We start from the raw sequence: 22,036 nt of genomic DNA on the forward strand, positions 1-22,036 counted from the left end.
AGCCTTAACATTTAGTGAGACTCATCAACCTAGCAAGATAATGTTTTAAAGTAAGAATAAAATAGGCCGGGCGTGGTGGGCACGCTTGTAATCCCAGCATCAGGAGGCTGAGACTGGAGGATTGTGGTTCTCGGACAGCCTCAGCTACTTAGTGAGGCCCTCTGCAACTCAGTGAGACTGGTTTCAAAATTCAGAATAGGGCAGGGGGTGCAGCTCGGAGGTCAAATGTCCCTGGGCTCCATCCCCAGACACACACACACACACACACACAAAAAAAAAAAAAAAAAAAAAGGAAAAGAAACACCATGACTAATAATACTACAATTTATGATATGTTAACAGATTGTAACATAAATAGTTATAAATAAGCTGGGCGTGGTGGTGCGCACTTGTGACCTTGGTACTTGGGAAGCTGAGACAGGAGGATCTCAGGTTCGAAGCTAGCCTCAGCAACTTAGGAATACCCTATTTCAAATATAAAGGGCTGGGGGTGTAGCTCAGAGGTAGAATGCCCTTATGTTCAATTCCATATACATACATACATATATATATATATATACATATATATATATGTATATATATATATATGTTGCCGGTCTGGGAATGGAACCCAGGGGCATTCGACCTTCAAGCTATACCCTAGCCCTATTTTTTTTCTTTCCTTTTTTTTTTTTTTTTTTTGGCAGGTCTGGGGATAGAACCCAGGGGCATTTGACCTCCAGGCTATACCCTCTGCCTAATTTTTTATTCTTTATTTTGAAACTGGGTCTCATTGGGTTGCAGAAGGCCTCGCTAAATAGCTAAGGCTGTCCGTGAACCACAATCTTCCAGTCTCAGCCTCCCGAATGCTGGGATTACAAGCATGTGCCACCATGCCTGGCTTTATTCTTTATTTTGAAACAGGGTCTCATTAAGTTGAAGAGGGCCTCACTAAGTAGCTGAGGCCGAACTGCGGGTCTCAGCCTCCTGAATGCTGGGATTACAAGCGTGCACCACCATGCCTGGCAGCAATTCCCTGTATTTAAAATAAAAATGAGGCCGGGCATGGTGGCGCAAGCTTGTAATCCCCGCCTTGGGAGGCAAAGACAGGAGGATTGCGCAGGTTCGAAGCCAGCCGCACTCGTTGGCTCAGGAGACCCTTTTCCAAATAGAAATGTAAAAATAGGTCTGGGAGTGTAGCCCGGAGGTAGGAGGGCTTCCAGGAACCCCAGTACCACCAATAGACAAATAAATAAATAAATAAATAAATAAATAAAATAAAAAATGAGCCGGGCGTGGTGGCGCATGCTTGTAATCCCCCGTGCCAGCCTAAGCTACTTAGTGATAAGCTACTTAGTGAGGCTCTTGGCAACCTAGTGAGACCCTGTTTCCAAATAAAATATAAAATAGGTCTAGGAGTATAGCTTGGAGGTAGAAAGCCTCTGGGTTGCAACCTGAGTACCACCGCCCCCCCAAAAAAAATTTTTTTTAAATGATACAAAGAGCTGTTTTGAGTTGGGAAACTGAGAATATTTCTCCGAGACTTAGATGTTTCTTGGTTTTATTTTAGCTTTGGGGAGTCCATAAAAGGAGCCCAGGCTTCCTGCAATGCATTCAGATCACATTCCAAGCCAGGTGTGGTGGCTTAGGCACTCAGGAGGCTGAGACTGGAGGATCATGGTTTTCCGCCAGCCTCAGCTACTTAGTGAGGCCCTTTGCAATTCAGTGAGACCCTGTTTCAAAATCAAGAATAAAGAATAGGGCTGGGGGTATAGCTTGGAGGTAGGATGCCTCTGGGTTTCATTCCCAGTACTGAAAAAAAACAAAAAAAAAAAAACAAAAAAAAAACAAAGCAGATCACACGTTGAGAACCAAGGGAGGAGGTTGCCAGTCTTGGGGCCCTCCCGTCACCTGGTCCGCTGCCAGGCCCTTGCTCAAGGCACAGGTCTTAGTGCTGTGGCTGGTTCTTCCACCCTGCGCAATCTTCGGGAGCCGTGGCCCAAGGGCAGCTGTAAAACCCACGTGTTAGAATAACTCAGATTGCTGATGATAGACTTGAATAAACAAACATATAATGAACCAACTGTACAGACACAGAACCCTGACCCACAGAAGAAAAGAGCCGTGTGATCCCCGCGCGGCCGCCGCGGACCAGCGGGCTTACTCAGTGCCCGACAACTTCCTTGTTTTCTTTGCCTCCGCTTCCAGCCTTCGACAAACTAGACGATGTCCAATAGCCTTTCCAAACCGGTCACACAGAATGACCCACTTCTAGCTGACACCTTCCAGCCAAATGCGTTTCCCAAGTTGATCACGGACGATTCTTCTCCGGCAGCAGCCCCAGGACAACACTCAACACTTCCTTTTTTTCTTTTACTATAGAACTTCTCTCTAAATTGTCTTTTTTTTTTTTTCTTTTTGTGGGTCTGGGGACAGAACCCAGAGGCATCTCCCAAATTCTGGGATTTGTCTTTTTTTTTTTTTTTTTTTGTTATAGCAAGTTTCACACACATACTCTGTTCCCAAGGGCCGTTCTTTTTTTTTTTTTTAGGGTTTGATGATGGAACCCAGGGCCATTCAACCTCCGAGCTATACCCCCAGCCCTATTTTTTATTCTTTATTTTGAAACAGGGTCTCACTGAGTTGCAGAGCGCCTCACTAAGTACCTGAGGCTGTCTGCGAACCACGATCCTCCTGTCTCAGCCTCCCGAAAGCTGGAATTAAAAGCATGTGCCATCATGCCTAGCTATAAAAGCATATTAAAAACTAAATAAAAATAAAATACGCACAAAAAAGCCAAGTCTCCAGCTAGTTGATTGCAGTACCTCCAGCTAGTTGATTGCAGTACGCTTTTGTGATACTTGACAGCTCTGGGTGCTGGTTGTGTTCCAGAGGGAATGGCTTCTACTTCCTCGTAACATGTAAAAAATATGTAACATGTAAAAAATATGTAAAAAAGTTCTGCTTCCAGAAAGAGTATACATTTAATTTTTTTGTTTGTAGATTAAGAATTAGAAACTGAGCCAGGCTGTGGCTCATAGGTCTGAGATAAGAGGATCGGAGAGGATCGTGGAGGCTGAAGGAGGAGGATGAAGGCTCGAGTTCAGCCTCCACGACACAGGGAGGCTCGGCAGCCTAGCGACTCATTTCGAACTAAAAACAAAAAGCAGGGCTGGGGATGTGGATCAGAGGTAGACTCCCTTGAGTTTAATCTCTAGTACCCAAAACAAAAATAACAATTGGAATGCGTTATTCAATTTAATTTCTTTATGCCGTATGACTCCATTTTGTTAAAAAAAAAAAAAGCCTAGAAAAGGGTCATGTTCTGAAATATATTTTCTTCAATGAGTATGTTTCTAATATAATATTTTATTTTTTATTTTATTTTTTGTGGTACTGGAAGTGGAACCCAGGGGCTTTCTACCCCACGCTACACTCCCAGACCCATTTTTATATTTCATTTGCAAACAGGGTCTCACTAAATTGTTGAGGCTGGCTTCTAACCTGTGCGATCCTCCTGTCTCAGCCTCCCAAGCACGGGGATTACAAGTGTGCGCCACCACGCCCGGCTAATCTTTTAAAATTAGAAACGTGTTTGTTTGAGTGGATTTCCTTAAGTCCGTATCGAATTTTCTCTATCTTAGTCATTTCCTCAAGACGTACAACCTCAACCCTCATATCAAATATTATGAATATTAGTTGTGAGCCGGGCATGGTAGTGCGCACTTGTGATCCCCGTGCTTGGGAGGCTGAGACAGGAGGATCGCACAGGTTCGAAGCCAGCCTCAGCTACTTAGTGAGGCTCTCAGGAACTCAGTGAGACCCTGTTTCCAAATAAAATATAAAATAGGTCTGGGAGTACAGCCCGGAGGTAGAAAGCCCCTGGGTTCCATCCCCAGTATTAAAAAAAAATTATTTGTGGGGTGTTCTACTTCTTATTCTTATTAAGGGCACCAGCTCTTATTATTATTTTCAAATAGGGTCTCACTAAGTTACCACTCACTGGGCCTGGAACCTTTTGTCTTCCTGTCTCAGCCTCTCAAACAAATAGTGAGATATTAAATATTATTAAAGTGATCGTTTTGAGACAGGAGGATTGCAGGTTCAAGGACAGCCTCATACACAGCGAACTCTCATTAACCTAGCTAGACCCTGTTTAAAAATAAAAAATAAAATTGGGCTGGGGGTGAGGTAGAATGCTGGGTGAGTTAGTAATGCATGCTTATAATCCCAGGAGGATCACAGGTTCAAGGACAGCCTCAGGAAATAGTGAGGCTCTCATCAACCTAGTGAGACCCTGTTTCAAAAAAATAAGAAAGCCAGGTATGGTGGCACATCCTAATCCCTGTACTCGGGACTGAGACAAGAGGCCAGGTTCATCAAGAAGTGAGACTCTCATCACCCAGCAAGACTCTGTTTTCAAATAAGAAATAAAATCTGGCTAGGTATATAGCTCGAAGTAGAATGCATCTGGGTCTAATCCCCAGTACCACAAAAAATGAATAAATATATAAGGGCTGGAGGTGTAGCTCAGAGGTAGAATGCCCCGGGTTCCATCCCCAGTACCACAAAAATAAATGAATAAATGAATAAATTGACTTTATTTATTTATTTATTTATTTATTTATTTATTTATATAACTGGGAATGGAACCCAGGGGCATTCTAGCGGGCTACACTCCCAGCCCTGTTTTTTTTTTTTTTGTTCTTTATTTTTTATTTTTATTTTTGCGGGTCTGGGGATGGAACCCAGGGGCATTTGACCTCCGAGCTACACCCCCTGCCCTATTTTTTATTCTTTTATTTTGAAACCGGGTCTCACTGAGTTGCAGAGGGCCTCGCTAAGTAGCATCTGAGGCTGTCTGCTAACCGTGATCCTCCTGTATTAGCCTCCCGAATGCTGAGCTCACAAGCGTGTGCCACCACTCCCGGCTAAATAAAGTAAACTTAAAATATTTTTGTGTGGTGACGTTGGGGTCTGAGACCTCCGATTTACGTTCTACCTCCGATTTACACTCCCAGCCCGATTTTTTTTAAATTTTCAAACAGGGTCTCAGGTTGCAGAGGGCCTCCCAAGTAGCTGAGGCTGGCCACGAACCTGCGGTCCTTCCTCTCACCCTTCCATGTTTTGGGATTACAAGCCCGCGCCACTACACCCGGCCTTTTTCTCCTTTCTATTAAGCCACCCTTTTTTCCCTGGGAGATAGTTTGCGGCGGGTTTGAGGAGGGCGGAGAGGATGTAAGTCCTAAGCAGAGAAGCCCGGGCAGGATGCGCCTGCAGACGCCTTCCCCAGGTGCAGGATGCCCAGCCAGCTCCCCATCACTTTTTTTTTTCCCCCTTCGGTACTGGGGACGGAACCCAGGGTCATTCTACCTCCGAGCTACACACCCAGCCCTACTTTTTATTCTTTCTTTATTATTATTTTCTAAACAGGGTCTCTCTGAGTTGCAGAGGGCCTCACTAAGTAGCGGAGGCTGTCCGCGAACCGCGATCCTCCGGTCTCAGCCTCCCGAATGCTGGGATGACAAGCGTGCCCACCGCGCCCGGCCCCATCACCTCCGACCAGATCCCGCCGGACGGTGGGAGGTCACGTGTCCGTCCCCATGCCTTCTCCCTCCCGCCCCGTCTGGGGGACCTGACGGCAGCCACGCTATGGAGCCTCCATATTTTAACAGAACACTAGAACCCCAGGAAGAGCGGGCTAAGCGGCAACCGGCCACCGAGCTGGCGGTGGGCCTCCGGGCAGTCCTGGGGGGGAAGCTCCGCGGCTGGACCCTCGCCGGCCCCGGGCGCCCACCTCCCCGGCCCGGCAGCCCCGCCCGGGCGCAGGCTGAGCGCGCGTCACGTGCCCGCAGGCCCCGCCCGGCGGCCGCTCCGGCCAATGACGACGCCCGCGCGCCCCGCCCACCGGCCGGCCCAGCCAATGGCGGCGCGCGCCGGCGGCGGGGGCGGGGCCGGCCCGGCCGCAGACCTGGGGCTTTAAAGTGCAGTCGGCCGCGGGCCCAGATGCTCGGACCTCCGGGACCTTTGGGCAGCGCGTCCGCCGAGTGCGCCTGCGCAGCTGCGGCCGCCGGGGTGAGCGCCGGCGGGGGCCTCGGGGCGCGGGGAGGGCGCGGCGGGCGGCCCGGGACCCAGACGCGCCTGCCCGGCCCCGGCGGGAGGCGGGCCGGCCGCGGGGCTCCCGATCCAGGTCGCCCGGGGTCGCCTGGCTCGGGGACGGGCCGCTGGACCGGCTCCCGGGTGGCGATGCCGGGGCTCCCCGCGATGCGGCCATCGCGCCGCGGGCAGCGGCTGGCCCCGAGCCCAGCCCGGGCCCGGGGGGTCTCAGAGGTTCCATTTCTGGAGGGCGGAGACCGGCCCCTCTCCTCTGCTGCTGGAGGCGGCGTCCTAACTCCTGGGGGTCCCTCCTTGGGACCACAGGCCCTCCTTAATAAGGTTTCACCTTGGAGATGAGTGTTGGTAAATAGCCTGGACCAACCATTTTCTTGTTTCCAAGTTAAAAGATTCTGAACCGTGAGGTACAGCGAGACTTAGCCAAACGTAAATAAATTACCAGCCGGGCGTGGTGGTGCACGCTTGTAATCTCAGCATTTGGGAGGCTGAGACAGGAGGATGGTGGTTCGCGGCCAGCCTCAGCTACCTAGGCCCTTTGCAACTCAAGTGAGAGCCTGTTTCAAAATAAAGAATAAAAAAAAAAGAGGGCTGGGGGTGCAGCTCGGAGGTAGAATGCCCCTGGGTTCCATCCCCAGTGACACACACACACACACACACACACACACACACACACACACAGTAAATTAGCAGTGCACTACAGGAATTAAAGTTAATTTACATTCCTGTACCATATGTCAGGTTGTTTTTCCTTTTGGTAGCTCAATCAAATAACCTTTTTTTATAATCGAAAATTAATTTCTGGCCCGTCTTTTTTTTTTTTTTTTTTTTAGAATTTCAGACCTTTGATAGTCTTTGTGTTAATATTTGGGAAGATATTGTGTTTGAAAATAATCAGCCCTTGTTTCTTTTCCCTTCTAGGTTTCTGAACAATGAATCTCGCACTCCTCCTAGCTGCCTTTTCCCTGGGAATAGCTTTAGCCACTCCAAAATTCGACCAGAATTTAGATACCCAGTGGTACCAGTGGAAGTCTACACACAGGAGACTGTACGGCCTGGTTGGTATCCCCGAAAATGTCTGGCGGGACCCCGGAGAGAGTGGTCTTTGCTGTTGGGAGTTAAGGGCCAGAGAGTCGCTTCTAGAAGCCAGCTCTTACCAGGCAGTCACCTAGGGGCACCTGTGTGGGCAGGGTGTGAGCAGACATCGCTGTGCCCAGCTGGGCATGGAGCACGTGCTCAGAACGGGAGGGAGAGCCATCCCCCGGCTGCTCTTCCGTGCTTGCAGATCCCCTTAGTGAGTATGGGCTGGGGTTTAAGTCGGCACCCTGGCCATCGGGTGTGCGCACTTGCAGAATGAAGAAGGGTGGAGGAGAGCGGTGTGGGAGAAGAACATGAGGATGATCGAGCTGCACAACGGAGAGTACAGCCTGGGAAAGCACGGCTTCCGCATGGAGATGAACGCCTTCGGGGACATGGTGAGTGCGCCTGCGTGCGTGCGGGGAGCGCCCGGCTCCTTACGAAACACATTCCCCCTTTGCAACGTTGTCTTTACCTTTCCTCAAAGACCAATGAGGAGTTCAGGCAGGTGAGGAATGGATTCCAAAACCATAAACACAAGAAGGGGAAGGTGTTCCACGAGCCTCTGTTTGGTGAAGTCCCCAAGTCTGTGGATTGGCGAGAGAAAGGCCTCGTCACTCCTGTGAAGAATCAGGTAGGATGCTGTCAGCCCGTCCCACGGAGCTCCAAGAAGCAGCGGGCAGAGTTGCTTTTTTAGAGTATTCAGATGCGTAAGATGCGGTCAGTAAACTGTGGGCTTTTTTTTATTATCTTTTTAGGGTCAGTGTGGTTCTTGTTGGGCTTTTAGTGCAGTAGGAGCCCTGGAGGGCCAGATGGCCCGGAAAACTGGCCAGCTGGTGGCCCTGAGCGAGCAGAACCTGGTGGACTGTTCTCGACCTCAAGGCAACCAGGGCTGCAATGGCGGGCTAATGGATTTTGCCTTCAAATATGTTGAGGACAACGGAGGCCTGGACTCGGAGGAATCCTACCCGTACGAAGCTCAGGTGAATGGGGCTCGTGTGCCACGGCATTCCAGCTCTGCGTTGGGAAAGTGGAGGGCTTTCAGAAATACGTCTTTCACAATTCACATTATTAGATGGTAGACTGTCAACCTCTAAACTGTCAGTACCTCGTTATAAATTACTACTAATGAGCCAGGCGTGGTGGCACACACTTGTAATCCCAGCATTCAGGAGGCTGAGACAGGAGGATCACCATTCATGGCCAGCCTCCGCTACTTAGTGAGGCCCTCTGCATCTCAGTGAGACCCTGTTTCAAAAAAAAAAAAAAAAAAAAAGAATAAAAAATAGGGCTATGGATGAAACTTAGAGGTAAAATACCCCTGGGTTCCATTCCAGTACACCGCTATATATATATATAGCTATAAATAAGATGAGCCAGGTTTATGCTTGTAATCCTAGCATTTGGGAGGCGGAGACAGGAGCATCCGAATTCCTGGACAGCCTTAGCTACTTAGGCCCTTTGCAACCCATTGAGGGCCTGTTTCAAAATTAAGAATAAAACAGGGCTGAGGGTGTAGCTTGGAGGTAGAATGTCCCTGGGTTCCATTTCCAGTACCACACAAAAAAATTTTAAATAAAATAAATAAATAAATTACGACTAAGGTTTTAGTTTTCTGAGTAGATGGTTAACATTTACCACTTTTTCTCTGTACTGTGGAGAATGTGCAAACCATTCTGCCTAGAAGTTTCTTCATTGTGAAAAAAATTCTTGGACAGGTCAAGCTAGGCCTCAGTGAGCGGCTAATCTTAAATTTCAAGTCAGATAATAGCATGTCGCTTCCTGGGATGATTTATAATATGCTGACCAGAAGCCAGGACTGGCGAGGCACGCCTGTAATCCTAGTACTTGGGAGCCTGAGGCGGGAGGATCGCAGGCTTGAGGCCAGCTTGAGCAATTAGCAAGGTCTTGTTTCAAAATAAAAAAGGGCTAAAAGCTCAGGGCGAATGCCCCTGGGTTATAAAAAATTATAAACGTGTTTACGAGGCTCTCCAAAGAGACAAGGTGTGGCGGCCCTTGCCTAATTTCAGTACTTGGGAGGCCAGGACAGGATGATTCCCAGGTTGAAGATAGACCCAGCAACCCGGTGAACCCATTTTCAAATGAAAACTAAAAAGGACCGGTGGTCTCGCTCAGACACAGAATGCTCTTAGGTTCAAACTGTGCTACCACAAGCAAAAGAAAAAAGAAAATCAAAGTATGCAAATTGCTTCCATGTTTGTTCTAGAACCCATACTCCCTAGGAGGTCTGTGGTGATAATCGAGTCTTCTCCCTTAATTTTGAAAGGACGGAAGCTGCAAGTACAAGCCCGAGTTTTCTGCGGCGAATGACACTGGCTACGTGGACATCCCTCAGCGGGAGAAAGCTCTAATGAGGGCGGTCGCCAGTATTGGGCCCATCTCTGTCGCTATTGACGCAGGCCATGCATCCTTCCAGTTTTATAAAGAAGGTAGGTGTTTGTCCTCTCGTCGTAGAGAAATTCAGGCAGAATGGAGAATCTCTGACCTGACTAGATCTTCGGTATGGAGCCCTGCTTTCCAGGACTATTAGAGTTTGAAGTTTGCGTTGAGCGTGGTGTAATGAGGCATTTTTTCATGAGTATGAATTCTTAGTACATGTTTTGAAGTGACTGCTAGTCTGTGGATACAGCTGACTCACCTAACTATTCTCCAGTGGTCAGCTCCTCCCAGAAGATTTCTGCTATCAATTAGAATATATTTTAAAGAATCCTGTAGCACAGTATGGCTGAGTTTTTTTGTGTGTGCTCTTCGTTTAGACTTAGGAGTAGGAGATTGGCGTATTAGCTAGAGGATGTGTGTAGGCACCTTAGCTTTTAAAACAGGAGGTTTTACTTGTTTTTTTTGGGAAGAAAAATTAAGTAGAAATGTCTTGGACTTGTGTACCTTTGTTGACCTCTGTGGAGGTGGATTTCTTCCTGCCTCCCGATTTCTTAGTTCTTACATAATGCTTGGAGTTTGGCCGTTCCCCGAGTTGTGATGCCTCCCCACCGTGGGTGACAGGGTAGGTCCCTGTCGCGTGTCACTCGACCCTCTGCCCACGCTCACTTCTCTCCTAGGTATCTACTATGAGCCAGATTGCAGCAGCAAGGACCTGGACCATGGGGTTCTGGTGGTTGGCTACGGATTCGAGGGAACGAATTCAAATAAGAGTAATTATTGGCTGGTCAAGAACAGGTATAAAACTCTAATATACTCATTTTATGTGGGAAAGAGCATCCTTGTTTGGTATTAGTGTTCAGTAACAAGTTCACAAAAACTTAAAATCCTGAGCCGGGCGTGGTGGCGTACGCTTGTAATCTCAGCATTCGGGAGGCTGAGAGACAGGAGGATTGCTGTTTGTGGACAGCCTCAGCTACTTAGCAAGGCCCTCTGCAACTCAGTGAGACTCTGTCTCAAAATAAAGAATAAAAAATAGGGTAGGGGTTGTAGTTCGGAGGTCGAATGTCCCTGGGCTCCATCCCCAGACCCACAAAACAAAAACTTGAAATCTTTAAAATTTTTTTTTTTTTTTTTTTTTGGCGGTACTGGGGTTCCTGGAAGCCCTTCTACCTCCGGGCTACACTCCCAGACACCCATTTCATACTTTTTATTTGGAAACAGGTTCTCTTAAGCCAGCATGGCTGGCTTCAAACCTGTTTCCACCTTTCCCAAGCACGGGGATTACAAGTGTATGCCACCAAGCCCGGCTTTCTCCCACTTTGGGTGAACACAGAATTATAAAGAGTTTGTTGGGGTTATTAATAAGTATAACATTGTACTTCTAAATTCTGAAATTTTTCTTAATTCTGAAAAACAAAGTCAAGCAAAGAATTGTGAAACTTGTAGAGTTGAGGACTGATTTCTTTTTACTGTAGTCCTAAGGACTTAACCCAGGGTCATTGTCCTGTGAGCTAAACCCCCTAGCTCTTATTTTTATTTTGAAGCAGGGTCCTGCTAAATTAGGGCGTGCTGGTCTTGACCCTCTGATCCTCCTATCTCAGCCTCCCAAGTGCTGGGATTGCAGGCATGTACCACCGTGCCTACCTGATTTCCTTTTTCTTTTTTCTTTTTCTTTGTGGGGGACAGTGCTGGGGGTTGAGCCCAGGGGTTTTCTACCTCTGACTGGCCATATTTTACTTTTGAAACACTGTTCCACTAAATTGCTGAGGCTGTCCACGAACCTCTGATCTTCCTGTCTCAGCCCCTCCCAAGTCCTGGGGTTACAAGCGTGCGCCACCACAGCCAGCTATGGTTTTCTTTTTGTTTCCAGTTTTTCAACAAGGTATAGCAAGCAGAAACATCTGCCTCTGCAGATTTTTGTGTGTGTGTGCTTGGTACTGGGGTGGAACCCAGAGGCTTTCTACCTCCGGGCTATACTCCCAGACCTATTTTTTATACTTTATTTGGAAACAGGGTCTCACTAAGTTGCTGAGAGCCTCACTAAGTAGCTGAGGCTGGCTTCGAACCTGTGCGATCCTCCCGTCTCAGCCTCCCAAGCACGGGGATTACAAGTGTGCGCCACCACGCCCGGCTTGCCTCTGCAGATTTAAAAACTTTTTTTTCTTTTTATTTGCTGAGTGTTTAAGTCCGGAAGGTTGTTTAACAACCCAGAAGCCTGTGTGCCACCTCCCGGGTGCCCTCTGAGGCCTCCCTTTCTTTTTACTCAGCTCTCAGGGGCCTCAAAGGTTGTCAGAATTAGATTCCACAACTCATTCTCTTTAATTGAAATGTAAGGTGCCCATTGTTGACTGCCGTACAGCAGTTCCCCTGCTTCCCCCTCAGTTTACTATCTTAAGGATCAGCCAGGCGTGGTGGGCATGCATGTCATCCCAGCACTCGGTTCACGGGCAGCCTCAGCTCCTTAGTGAGGCCCTCAGCAAGTCAGTGAGACCCGGTTTCAAAATAAAGAATAAAAAATTGGGCAGGGCGTGTAGCTCGGAGGTCGAATGCCCCTGGGTTCCATCCCCAGATCCGCAAAAAAAGTGAAGGATCACCAGGCATGTTGGCACAAGCCTGTAATCCCAGTACTTGGGAGGCTGAGACAGGATCAAAGGTTTGACCTCAAAAACAAAAATCAGCTGGGCGTGGTGGCAAACGCCCGTAATCTCAGTACTTGGGAGGCTGAGCCAGAAGGACCACAGGTTTGCAAGCAGCCTCAGCGGTGTAGCAAGACCCTGGATGCAAATAAAAAATAAAATAGGGCAGGGATATAGTTTGAAGGTAAAGTAAAATTGGGCCGGGGAGTCCAGCTCAGAAGCAGAAAGTGCTGTTTAAGCTTCAGCTATTGTTGATGAAGCTGATGTGTCCTTGACTTTGAATAAAATGGGAACCTCCTTTTTCAGCTGGGGTCTAGAATGGGGTGACAATGGCTACGTAAAAATAAGCAAGGACAAGAACAATCACTGCGGGATCGCCACCGCGGCCAGCTACCCCACCGTGTGAGCTGACGACTCTCGGCGGAGCTGACGACTCTCAGCGGGCCGTAAAACGAAACTCTTTGGATCATCTGAGGATTCAAATTGGGATTTGAATTCTGTGACATTTTTACAAAGGGTAAAATGTTACCACTATAACTACTGTTTATAAACAGCTCTATGATAGTGAGGACTCATTGCTTAATTGTAAGACTTGAATTTTCATTTTTTAAAAGGATGTATAAAGCTTTCTTTACCTTTTAAAATAAATATTAGTGGAACTTGTGTTTGTAATGTATTAGCTTTCTGTGTAGTTGGAAAATGTGGCTGGGCTCTGAAGACAGAACTCTGTGATCTCTGTGTGGGGCACACATTGGTAACCCCAGGACTTGGGAGGCTGAGACGGCAGGATTGTAGGTTCAAAAGCAAGATCTTTTTTTTTTTTTTTTTGGTGGTACTGGGGGTGGAACCCAGAGGCTTTCTACCTCCGGGCTATACTCCCAGACCTTTTTTTTATATTTTGTTTGGAAACAGGGTCTTACTAAGTTGCTGAGAGCCTCACTAAGTAGCTGAGGCTGGCTTCGAACCTGTGCGATCCTCCTGTTTCACTCAGCCTCCAAAGTGCAGGGATTACAAGTGTGCACCACCATGCCCGCAAGATCTTTTTTCAAAAAAAAAAAGGGGGTTGTGGGTGTAGCTTGGAGGTAGAAAGCACCTAGGTTTATGTTCTGCTACTGCAGATTGAACCGAGGGGTATTCTACCCCTGCTATACCCCCAGCCCTTTTTATTTTCTTCATGGTACTGAGAATGGAACCCAGGGGCATTTGACTTCCGAGCTACACCCCCATCCTATTTTGTTGCCGAGGGCCTCACTAAGCAGCTGAGGCTGTCCGAGAACAGCAATCCTCTGGTCTCAGCCTCCCAAATGCTGGGATTACAAGTGTGCACCACCATGCCCAGCCTCAGCCCTACTTTTTATTTTGAAACGGGATCTTGCTAAATTGAGGTTGGCTATGAACCTGCGATCCTCTTATCTTAGCCTCCCAAGTACTGGGATTACAACCATGCCATCATACCTAACTTTAGTCGGCTTTTTTTTTCCGGTACTGGGGATGGAACCCAGGGGCATTCTACCTCCGAGCTACACCCTCAGCCCTATTTTTTATTCTTTATTTTGGTATCATTAAGTAGCCGAGGCTGTCCGGGAACCACGATCCCCCTGTCTTAGCCTCCCAAATGCTGGAATTACAAGCATGTGCCACCACGCCGGGCTGACTTCTAGCTATTTTATTTTATTTTTATATATTTTTTTGCGGGTCTGGGGATGGAACCCAGAGGTACTTGACCTCTGAGCTACGTCCCCTGCCCTATTTTTTATTCTTTATTTTGAAACAGGGTCTCACCAAGTTGCAGAGAGCCTCACTAAGTAGCTGAGGCTGTCCGCAAACCGTGATCCTCCAGTCTCAGCCTCCTGAATGCTGGGATTACAAGTGTGCGCCACCACACCAGGCCTCAGATATATCTATATATCTATAGATATAGATATATAGATATACAGATATATAGAGATATATATCTATATATCTATAGATATATAGATATATATTTTTTTTGCGGTACTGGGGATGGAACCTAGGAGCATTCTACCTCTGGGCTACACTCCCAGACCTATTTTATGTTTTATTTGGAAACAGGGTCTCTTAAGCCAGCTAAGGCTGGCTTCAAACCTGCGTGATCTCCTGTCTCAGCCTCCCAAGCGTGGGGATTACAAGCTTGTGCCACCACGCCCAGCTATACATTGTTTTTAGCTGTATTCACCTTGTGTGATAGAACTTTAGAAATCACCAAACGTTTTTTTTTTTTTTTTTTTTTTGTATTGGAGATTGAATCTAGGGGCATCTTTCCTCTGAGATACACCCCCAGCCCTATTTTATTTATTTTTGAAACGGTGTAAATTGTGAGGGCCTCACTGAGTGGCTGAGGTTGGCCAAGAACCTGTGATCCTCCTGTCTCAGCCTCCCAAGTACTAGGATTACAAGCGTGCACCACTGCACCTGACTACCCAACTCTTGGATCTAGCTAAATTTGATAATCTGGAAGGAAGAGGGTAAGTTGTTATTATAAAACATGATGGCGCACTTTTGTAATCCCAGCGTTCGAGAGGCAGAGAGGATGGTGGTTTTTGGACAGCCTCAGCTACTTAGCGAGGCCCTCCACAACTCAGTGAGACCCTGTTTCAAAATAAAGAATAAATAAAATAAAATAGAGCAGGGGGTGGAGCTCGGAGGTAGAATGCCCCTGGGTTCCATCCCTAGTACCACAGAAGAAAAAAAAAATTAATAATGAGCAGTGGTAACGAGGTTTTTACATACTGGAAAGGCAGTCCCTCCCTGTGTCTCAAGGGAGCGAGGTTCTGTGATGGGTGTCGCAGGGCTCCTGACCGATCACCTTTCCAACTTGCAGGTGAGGAGCACATGGCTGCTTTGCAGCTCCAGGAGAGACCAGACACAAGTCGACTGCCAAGGCTCTTTAGCTTTTGACCTGTCGAATCTGACGACATTCCACGTTGCTTTCCTAGGAAAACCTCGTGGTACCCAGTGTTAGCAAAAATAAGTTTTCACAGTTGTGATGAACAGATCTCAGGTACATGGTAATACATGGAAAATGTGGTCAAGGTCCGCGAGAGATTAGGCTCGGCTACAAAAATAGTCCCCGGCCTTGGAAGATGGTGAGAATCCAGGGAATGGCGGCCAGCAGCCACTGGGCTGAACTGACACCTGATCCTTGGCTTAAAAATAAACTCGGGGTGGGGTGGGGGGAGACCAGACAGGCTAAGCTTATCGTCACACACGTGGTGAATACAAATAAAACCAATTTATTTAAGAGACCTGAAGGAAATAAGTCAAACTTCTGTATGAATCACAGGGAATTACTCCAACTTGTCACTTGTAGAAAGCATGTATTTTTTTTTTTTTCGGGGGGGGGGGGTGGAACCCAGAGGCTTTCTACCTCCGGGCTATACTCCCAGCCCTATTTTATACTTTATTTGGAAACAGGGTCTCACTAAGTAGCTGAGACTGGCTTTGAACCTGCGCGATCCTCCTGTCTCAGCCTCCCAAGCACTGGGATTACAAGCGTGCGCCACCACGCCCGGCAGCATGTATTTTTATCAGCAGGAAAATATTGTGCGGGCTAAACAATTGTGTGTGTGTCTAAAGTCTAAAACCTGTGGATTTCCAATGAGCTGGTAAATATTCAATAGAGCTGTAATCCATCGTGAAGAAACGACGCCGAGCGGTCGTGAAATCCCACAGACCCGGGTAGCCCTCCTCCATAGCACCTGACACATGTGGTCAGGATTTTCTCCAAGAGAGGGTTTCTCTTAGCCAGGCCTGGTACTTAGGAGGCCGAGACTGGAGGATCACAGGCTCCCAGCCAACTAGCAACTTAGCAAGACCCTGTTTCAAAATAATAAGAAACGGGTTGGACGTGTAGCTCAGTCAGGATGTCCCTGAGTTCCATCCCCAGTACTACAAAACAAACAACCAGCTATATTTTCTAAGTTAATTTCCCTTTTGACTGATAGGAAAGTATAAGACAGAAACTCGGATCTTCGATGTTAAGCCAAGTGTGATGGTGTATGCCTGTAACCCAGTACTTGGGATGCTGAGATAGAAGTATCACAGGTTGAGGCCAGCCTTAGCAACTTAGCGAGAGCTTGTTTTCAGAATACAATAGTCTGGATACAGATGGAATACACTTGGGGTTGATCCCTAGTACCACATACACACACACAAAAGTAAAAAAAAAAAAAATTATTAAGCTACCTCACTGTAAACGCTGCATTTCACAAATATTCATGATCATCTCTTTAAATTTATTTTTTATTTTTTGTGGTACGGGGCATTGAACCCAGGGGCATTCTACCTCTGAGCTACACACCCAGCCCTATTTTTATTCTTTATTTTGAAACAGAGTCTCACTGAGTTGCAAAGGGCCTCACTAAGTAGCTGAGGCTGGCCATGAAACTGGATCCTCCTGTCTCAGCCTCCTGAGTGCTGGGATTACAAGTGTGTACCACCAAACCCGACTTTTATTTTTAATTTTTATTTTATTGTGGAACTGGGGATTGAACCCAGGGGCATTTTACCTCTGATCTACACCCTCAGCCCTATTTTTTATTCTTTATTTTGAAACAGATCTCACTAAGTTTGGGAGGGCCTAAGTAGCTGAGGCTGTCTGAAAACCACCATCCTCTGGTCTCAGCTTCCCGAATGCTGGGATTACAAGCAGTGTGCGCCACCACACCCAGACTCATCTTTATTTTTAAATAAGTCAGTCATTAAAACTACCGAGATTGGTGGTGTATGCTTGGAATCTTGGCATTTGGAGGCTAAGACAGGAGGATCACAGTTCACAGACAGCCTCAGCTACTTAGTGAGGCCCTTTGCAACTCAGTGGGACCCTGTTTCAAAATAATAAAAAATAGGGCCAGAAATGTAAATAAGTAAATAAATACTACCAAGAGTGGCTCCATGGTTTCTTCCCTCGGTTCTACATTTTATTTATTTATTTACTTACTTATTTTTTTGGTACTGGGGAGGTAACCCAGGGCCATTCTACCTCCAAGCTACACTCCCGGCCCTATTTTTTATTCTTTACTTTGAAACAGGGTCTCACTGAGTTGCAAAGGCTAAGTAGCTGAGGCTGTCTGCGACCCGCGATCCTCCAGTCTCAGCCTCTCAAATGCTGGGATTACAAGTGTGCGCCACCACGCCCGGCTATTTATTTTTTGTGGTACTGGGGATGGAACCCAGGGCATTCTACCTCTGAGCTACATCCCCGGTCCTATTTATTTATTCCCTATTTTGAAACAGAGACTAAGTTGCGGAGGGTCTCACTATGTAGCTGAGGCTGGTCACGAACCTGCAATCCTCCTGCTCAGCCTCCCAGGTACTGGGATTGCAAGTGCCGCCACCTCGCCCGGCTTATTATTTATTGTCTACTGGGCACCTGTGCACCGGCACGTGCGGCCCTCGGGCGTAGGGTGGAGGCAGATGGTCAGGATCCCTCCACCCATAGAATTTCTATTTTCATTGCTGAGCCCTTGCCAAGCCCCTTCCCGCCACTGTGGCTTTGTTCACGAGTTTACTGGGCAACAACAGGTCGCTGGGAAAGAGGCCGGCAGGTATCCATGGAAAGCACATTGCATTCACTCAGCCATTAAGAGCCTCCTCTCGCCGGGCGCGGTGGGCACACTTGTGATCCCCGCGCTTGGGAGGCTGAGACAGGAGGGCCGCACAGGTTCGAAGCCAGCCTCAGCTACTGAGTGAGGCTCTCAGCAATCTAGTGAGACCCTCTTTACAAATAAAACATGAAAATAGGTCTGGGAGGACCTATTTTTAATCACTCAACCATTAAAAGCCTCCTCTCGCCGGGCGTGGTGGTGCACGCTTGTAATCCCAGCGCTTGGGAGGCTGAGACAGGAGCATTGCACAGGTTTGAAGCCACAAATAGGACCTACCTCCTACCTAGCCTGGAGGTAGGAGGTCCCTGGGTTCCATTCCCAGTACCACCAAAAAAAAAGAAAGAAAGAAAAAAGAAAAGAAAGGAAAGGTGCGGTGCTCAGAGACCGATCCACTGGGGTGATTTCTCTTCTCCACTTTCTTTGGGGATATTCCAGGAAACGGCCAGAAGGCTGCCCCCGGCCCTCCCAGTGGTGTCTGCGCACGGCACAAAACCATCTATAAACCAGCCCAGGATTTCTCTTCCTTGGGCAGTTGGCCCCAGGTGTGCGCAGAGGCAGCCAGGGCTTTCTTATGTAACTCCCGTGCGCCTTGGGTGCCTGCTCCAGGCCAGGCACACACACCCACCTTCCCTGCTGATGCCGCGCTGTTGCACCAGCTCAGTGTTAGGTTTTCTGGGTCAGGCAGCGCCCAGTGCACAGTGGGCAGCTCAGGTCACAGGGTGACCAGGTGGCAGAGGGGGTTCTGGGCCTCTGACGCTCGGCAGCAAGCCAACGCGGTCCTCAGAGGCAGTTGATTTGCAATGCTCAGGGTCTGCGCCGGGCCCGGTTGGGGCACACGGTGGTTCCAGACAGCATTTTCACTTGTCCACTCAGGCTTTGTGAACTTTTGGACGAGCTGGCCCGAGGGACCCCAGTGAGAGCAGCTTGCAGGCGGCTGGGGCCTGTTGCAGCATCTTCTCCTGTCTGTGGCCCTCTCAAAACTAGCCTCTTAGTCAGGTGTGATGGTGCACACTTGTCATTCCCGTACCGGGGTGGCCAAGACAGGAGAATTGCAGGTTCTCGGCCAGCCTCAGCAATGAAGCAAGACTCAGCAATCTAGCAAGACCCTGTTTCAAAATAAAAAACAGAGCCGGCATGGTGGCACACGCTTATAATCCCAGCACTCGGGAGGCTGAGGCAGGAGGATCACAGGTTCGCGGCCGGCCTCAGCCACTTAGTGAGGCCCTCTGCAACTCAGTGAGACCCTGTTTCAAAATAAAGAATACAAAATAGGGCAGGGGATGTAGCTTGGAGGTAGAATGCCGCTGGGTTCCATCCGCAGTACTGTAAATAAATAAATAAATAAAATAAATAAATATGAGCAGGCCTTGGCAGGAGGCAGGGAATCTCCTTAAATGTGTTCCCAAGTCAGTGGATGGAAAGCTGGGGATGTGCTTCGTGGCCAATCATGCCATGTTAGTACCAACTATTTACTTGACACACTGGACTTAATCCACATGACTGTGAAAAGAACACACCCAGTAAGAGTGCTGTGCCCTGAGAGTCAGCAGAGCTGTTCTCTGGGTCAGTTGATTTTTCCGTGAAGAAGGCACGTTAGAGCGCTGTGGGTGACTTAGACTTTTAAGCAGACACCGCAGATGCTCTGTAGGTATATCTTGAAATGTTCAGAAAGGATGTAAACTAAACATGTTTCTCAGAGGCACTAAGAGGGAAGCCGGGCGTGGTGGTGCACACCTGTAAAATCCCAGCACTCGGGAGGCTGAGGCAGGAGGATCGCAGGTTCGTGGCCAGCCTCAGCTACTTAGTGACGCCCTCTGTAATTTTGTGAGACCCTGTTTCAATATAAAGAATAAAAAACAGGGCGGGGGGTGTAGCTTGGCAGTAGAATGGCCCTGGGTTCCACCTTCAGTACCCCCCCAACAAAAAAGAGGTGATAAAGGGGGCACTTTGTGTCCTGTGGTATTCTGATTTTTTTTTTTTTTTTTTTTTTTTTTTTTTTTTGCGGGTTTGGGGATGGAACCCAGGGGCATTCGACCTCCGAGCTACACCCCTGCCCTATTTTTTATTCTTTATTTTGAAACTGGGTCTCAGTGAGTTGCAGAGGGCCTCACTAAGTAGCTGAGGCTGTCCGTGAACCGCGATCCTCAGGTCTCAGCCTCCCGAATGCTGGGATTACAAGCGTGCGCCACCGCGCCCGGCTTTATTTTGATTTTTAAAAATAGTTAACACGCGTTGATCTCATGAAGCAGCAGATTCAGAAGCATACAGTTTGAGAATAAAATAAGCCGGGTGCAGCGGCCCACACCTACTATCCCAGTACTTGGGAGGTTGAGACTGGAGGATCACAGGTTTGAGGCCAGTGTCAATAATTTATTGAGATCCTGATTCCAAATTAAAATATATAAGGGACTACTGGGATTCTAGCTCAGAGGTAGAAAAACGCCTCTGAGTTTAATCCCAAGCACGCACGTGCGCGCGCGCGCACACACACACACACACACACACACACACACAAAAGAAACAAAAAAAAGAAACAAAAGGTAGTTGGTGAGTGTGGAGGAGGAAGGAGAAGGAAGTCTCCAATCTGTGTGCTCTGGAGACCTGGGCCGGCCCAGGGTCAGGGCCGAGCTTCTCAGAGCCAAGGGCTGCGGCCTCCAGCTAGTGCTCAGCCCAAGAAACACGGAGAAACCGTGCTAAGGGCCAAGGAGAGGGAGGGAGGGAGGAGGCGCTTTCCTGAGACACGTGTCCTAACAAGACCGCCAGGACAGAGCCAATCCCAGGAGGGCTGTCCCCTTGAGCTGTGGGCCATATATGAGGGAGTAAGGGCGGCCGCCTTTCCCTGGCCTTCTAGCACTTTCTCTTTACACGGCCAGCAACGTACCGCCGATCTTACACTCAGGAGAAGTCCAATGCACAAGGGCAGAGGCAGACCCTGGCGCTGGGCTCTCGTTCTGCTCTTCCTAAAAACCCTAGCAGAAGCCAGGCTTCTTAAGAGGCCGAGACAGGAGGATTGTAGGCTCCGAGGCCAGCCTCTGCAATTTAGCAAGCCCCTGTTTCAAAGCCAAAAATAAAAAGGGTTAGGGTAGGCCGGGCGCGGTGGCGCACGCTTGTAATCCCAGTGCTTGGGAGGCTGAGACAGGAGGATCGCGCAGGTTCGAAGCCAGCCTCAGCTACTGAGTGAGGCTGTCAGCAACTTAGTGAGACCCTGTTTTAAAAAAAAAAAAAAGGGTTAGGGTATAGAAGCTCATGTGTTCAATCTCTACTAAAACAAACAAACAACCCCAAACACAAAGCAGAGCTTTTCACTGGGAAAGGCTATTGGGTATTTTCCTGAGTTGTTGGAAATAATAATAATAATAATAATAATAATAATAATATACACATATATTTGTACTGTGGAATGACCCCAAGGACATTGCATTCTACCCCCAGCCACACCTCTGGCTCTTATTTTTTTGTTTTTAAATTTTGAGACAGGGTCTTGCTGTCTTCCTGAGAGCCTGGCCAAGTTGCTGAGGCTGGCCTCGAACCTGCAATCCTCTGTCTGTCTATCAAGTACTGGGAACATAGGCATGTATCACCATGCCTGGCTTGTTAGCCTTTTTTTTTTTTTTTTTTTTTTGGTGGCACTGGGGGTTCCTGGAAGCCCTTCTACCTCTGGGCTACACTCCCAGACCTATTTATACTCTATTTGGAAACAGGGTCTCATTAATTTGCTGAGAGCCTCACTAAGTAGCTGAGGCTGGCTTTGAACCTGCGCGATCCTCCTATCTCAGCCTCCCAAGCACTGGGATTACAAGCGTGCGCCACCACGCCCGGCAGAAAAATTATATTTTATATTGGTGCACTGTAGTCGTCCGTCTCAATGGGGGCCAAGTGGGCAGAGGCGCACAGGCACACACCACTCACTCAGCCCTTGCCGATTCCCACCCCTTTCTCTCCCCCTCCCTCCTTCTCATGTTTGACTTAGTGACTGGCTGATGTTTGTGAATGTAAATCAGGAACATTAGAGAATTTCCCTTTTCCATCGATCCCCCTAGTTAGGTCGCCTTATTTGCTTATCTATGGTGTCTTCTTCGTTTAGGGTTTCTTTTCTTTTTCCCCCTCAGTGCTGGGGATGGAACCCAGGGGCATTCTACCTCCCAAGCTACACCCCCAGCCCTGTTTTTTTTTTTTTAATTTATTATTATTCTTTATTTTGAAACA

The 22,036-nt window shown here is 48.0% G+C and overlaps 1 protein-coding gene across 1 annotated transcript; it reads left to right on the forward strand.

The window, feature by feature from the left end:
* Positions 1 to 6,897: 6,897 nt before the first annotated feature.
* Positions 6,898 to 12,609, forward strand: LOC308271855 (procathepsin L-like; the record flags this gene model as incomplete). The annotated part of the gene is made up of 7 exons (XM_080708465.1): positions 6,898 to 7,148; positions 7,443 to 7,565; positions 7,655 to 7,801; positions 7,926 to 8,150; positions 9,455 to 9,617; positions 10,245 to 10,362; positions 12,510 to 12,609. Exons 1-7 carry the CDS (start codon positions 7,023 to 7,025, stop codon positions 12,607 to 12,609), a joined length of 1,002 nt encoding a protein of 333 aa, XP_080564591.1. The 5' UTR covers positions 6,898 to 7,022.
* Between the last annotated feature and the right edge of the window lie 9,427 nt (positions 12,610 to 22,036).

The sequence above is a fragment of the Muscardinus avellanarius genome (genome assembly GCF_963383645.1).
Source record: "Muscardinus avellanarius genome assembly, chromosome: 13".
NCBI lineage: Eukaryota > Metazoa > Chordata > Mammalia > Rodentia > Gliridae > Muscardinus > Muscardinus avellanarius.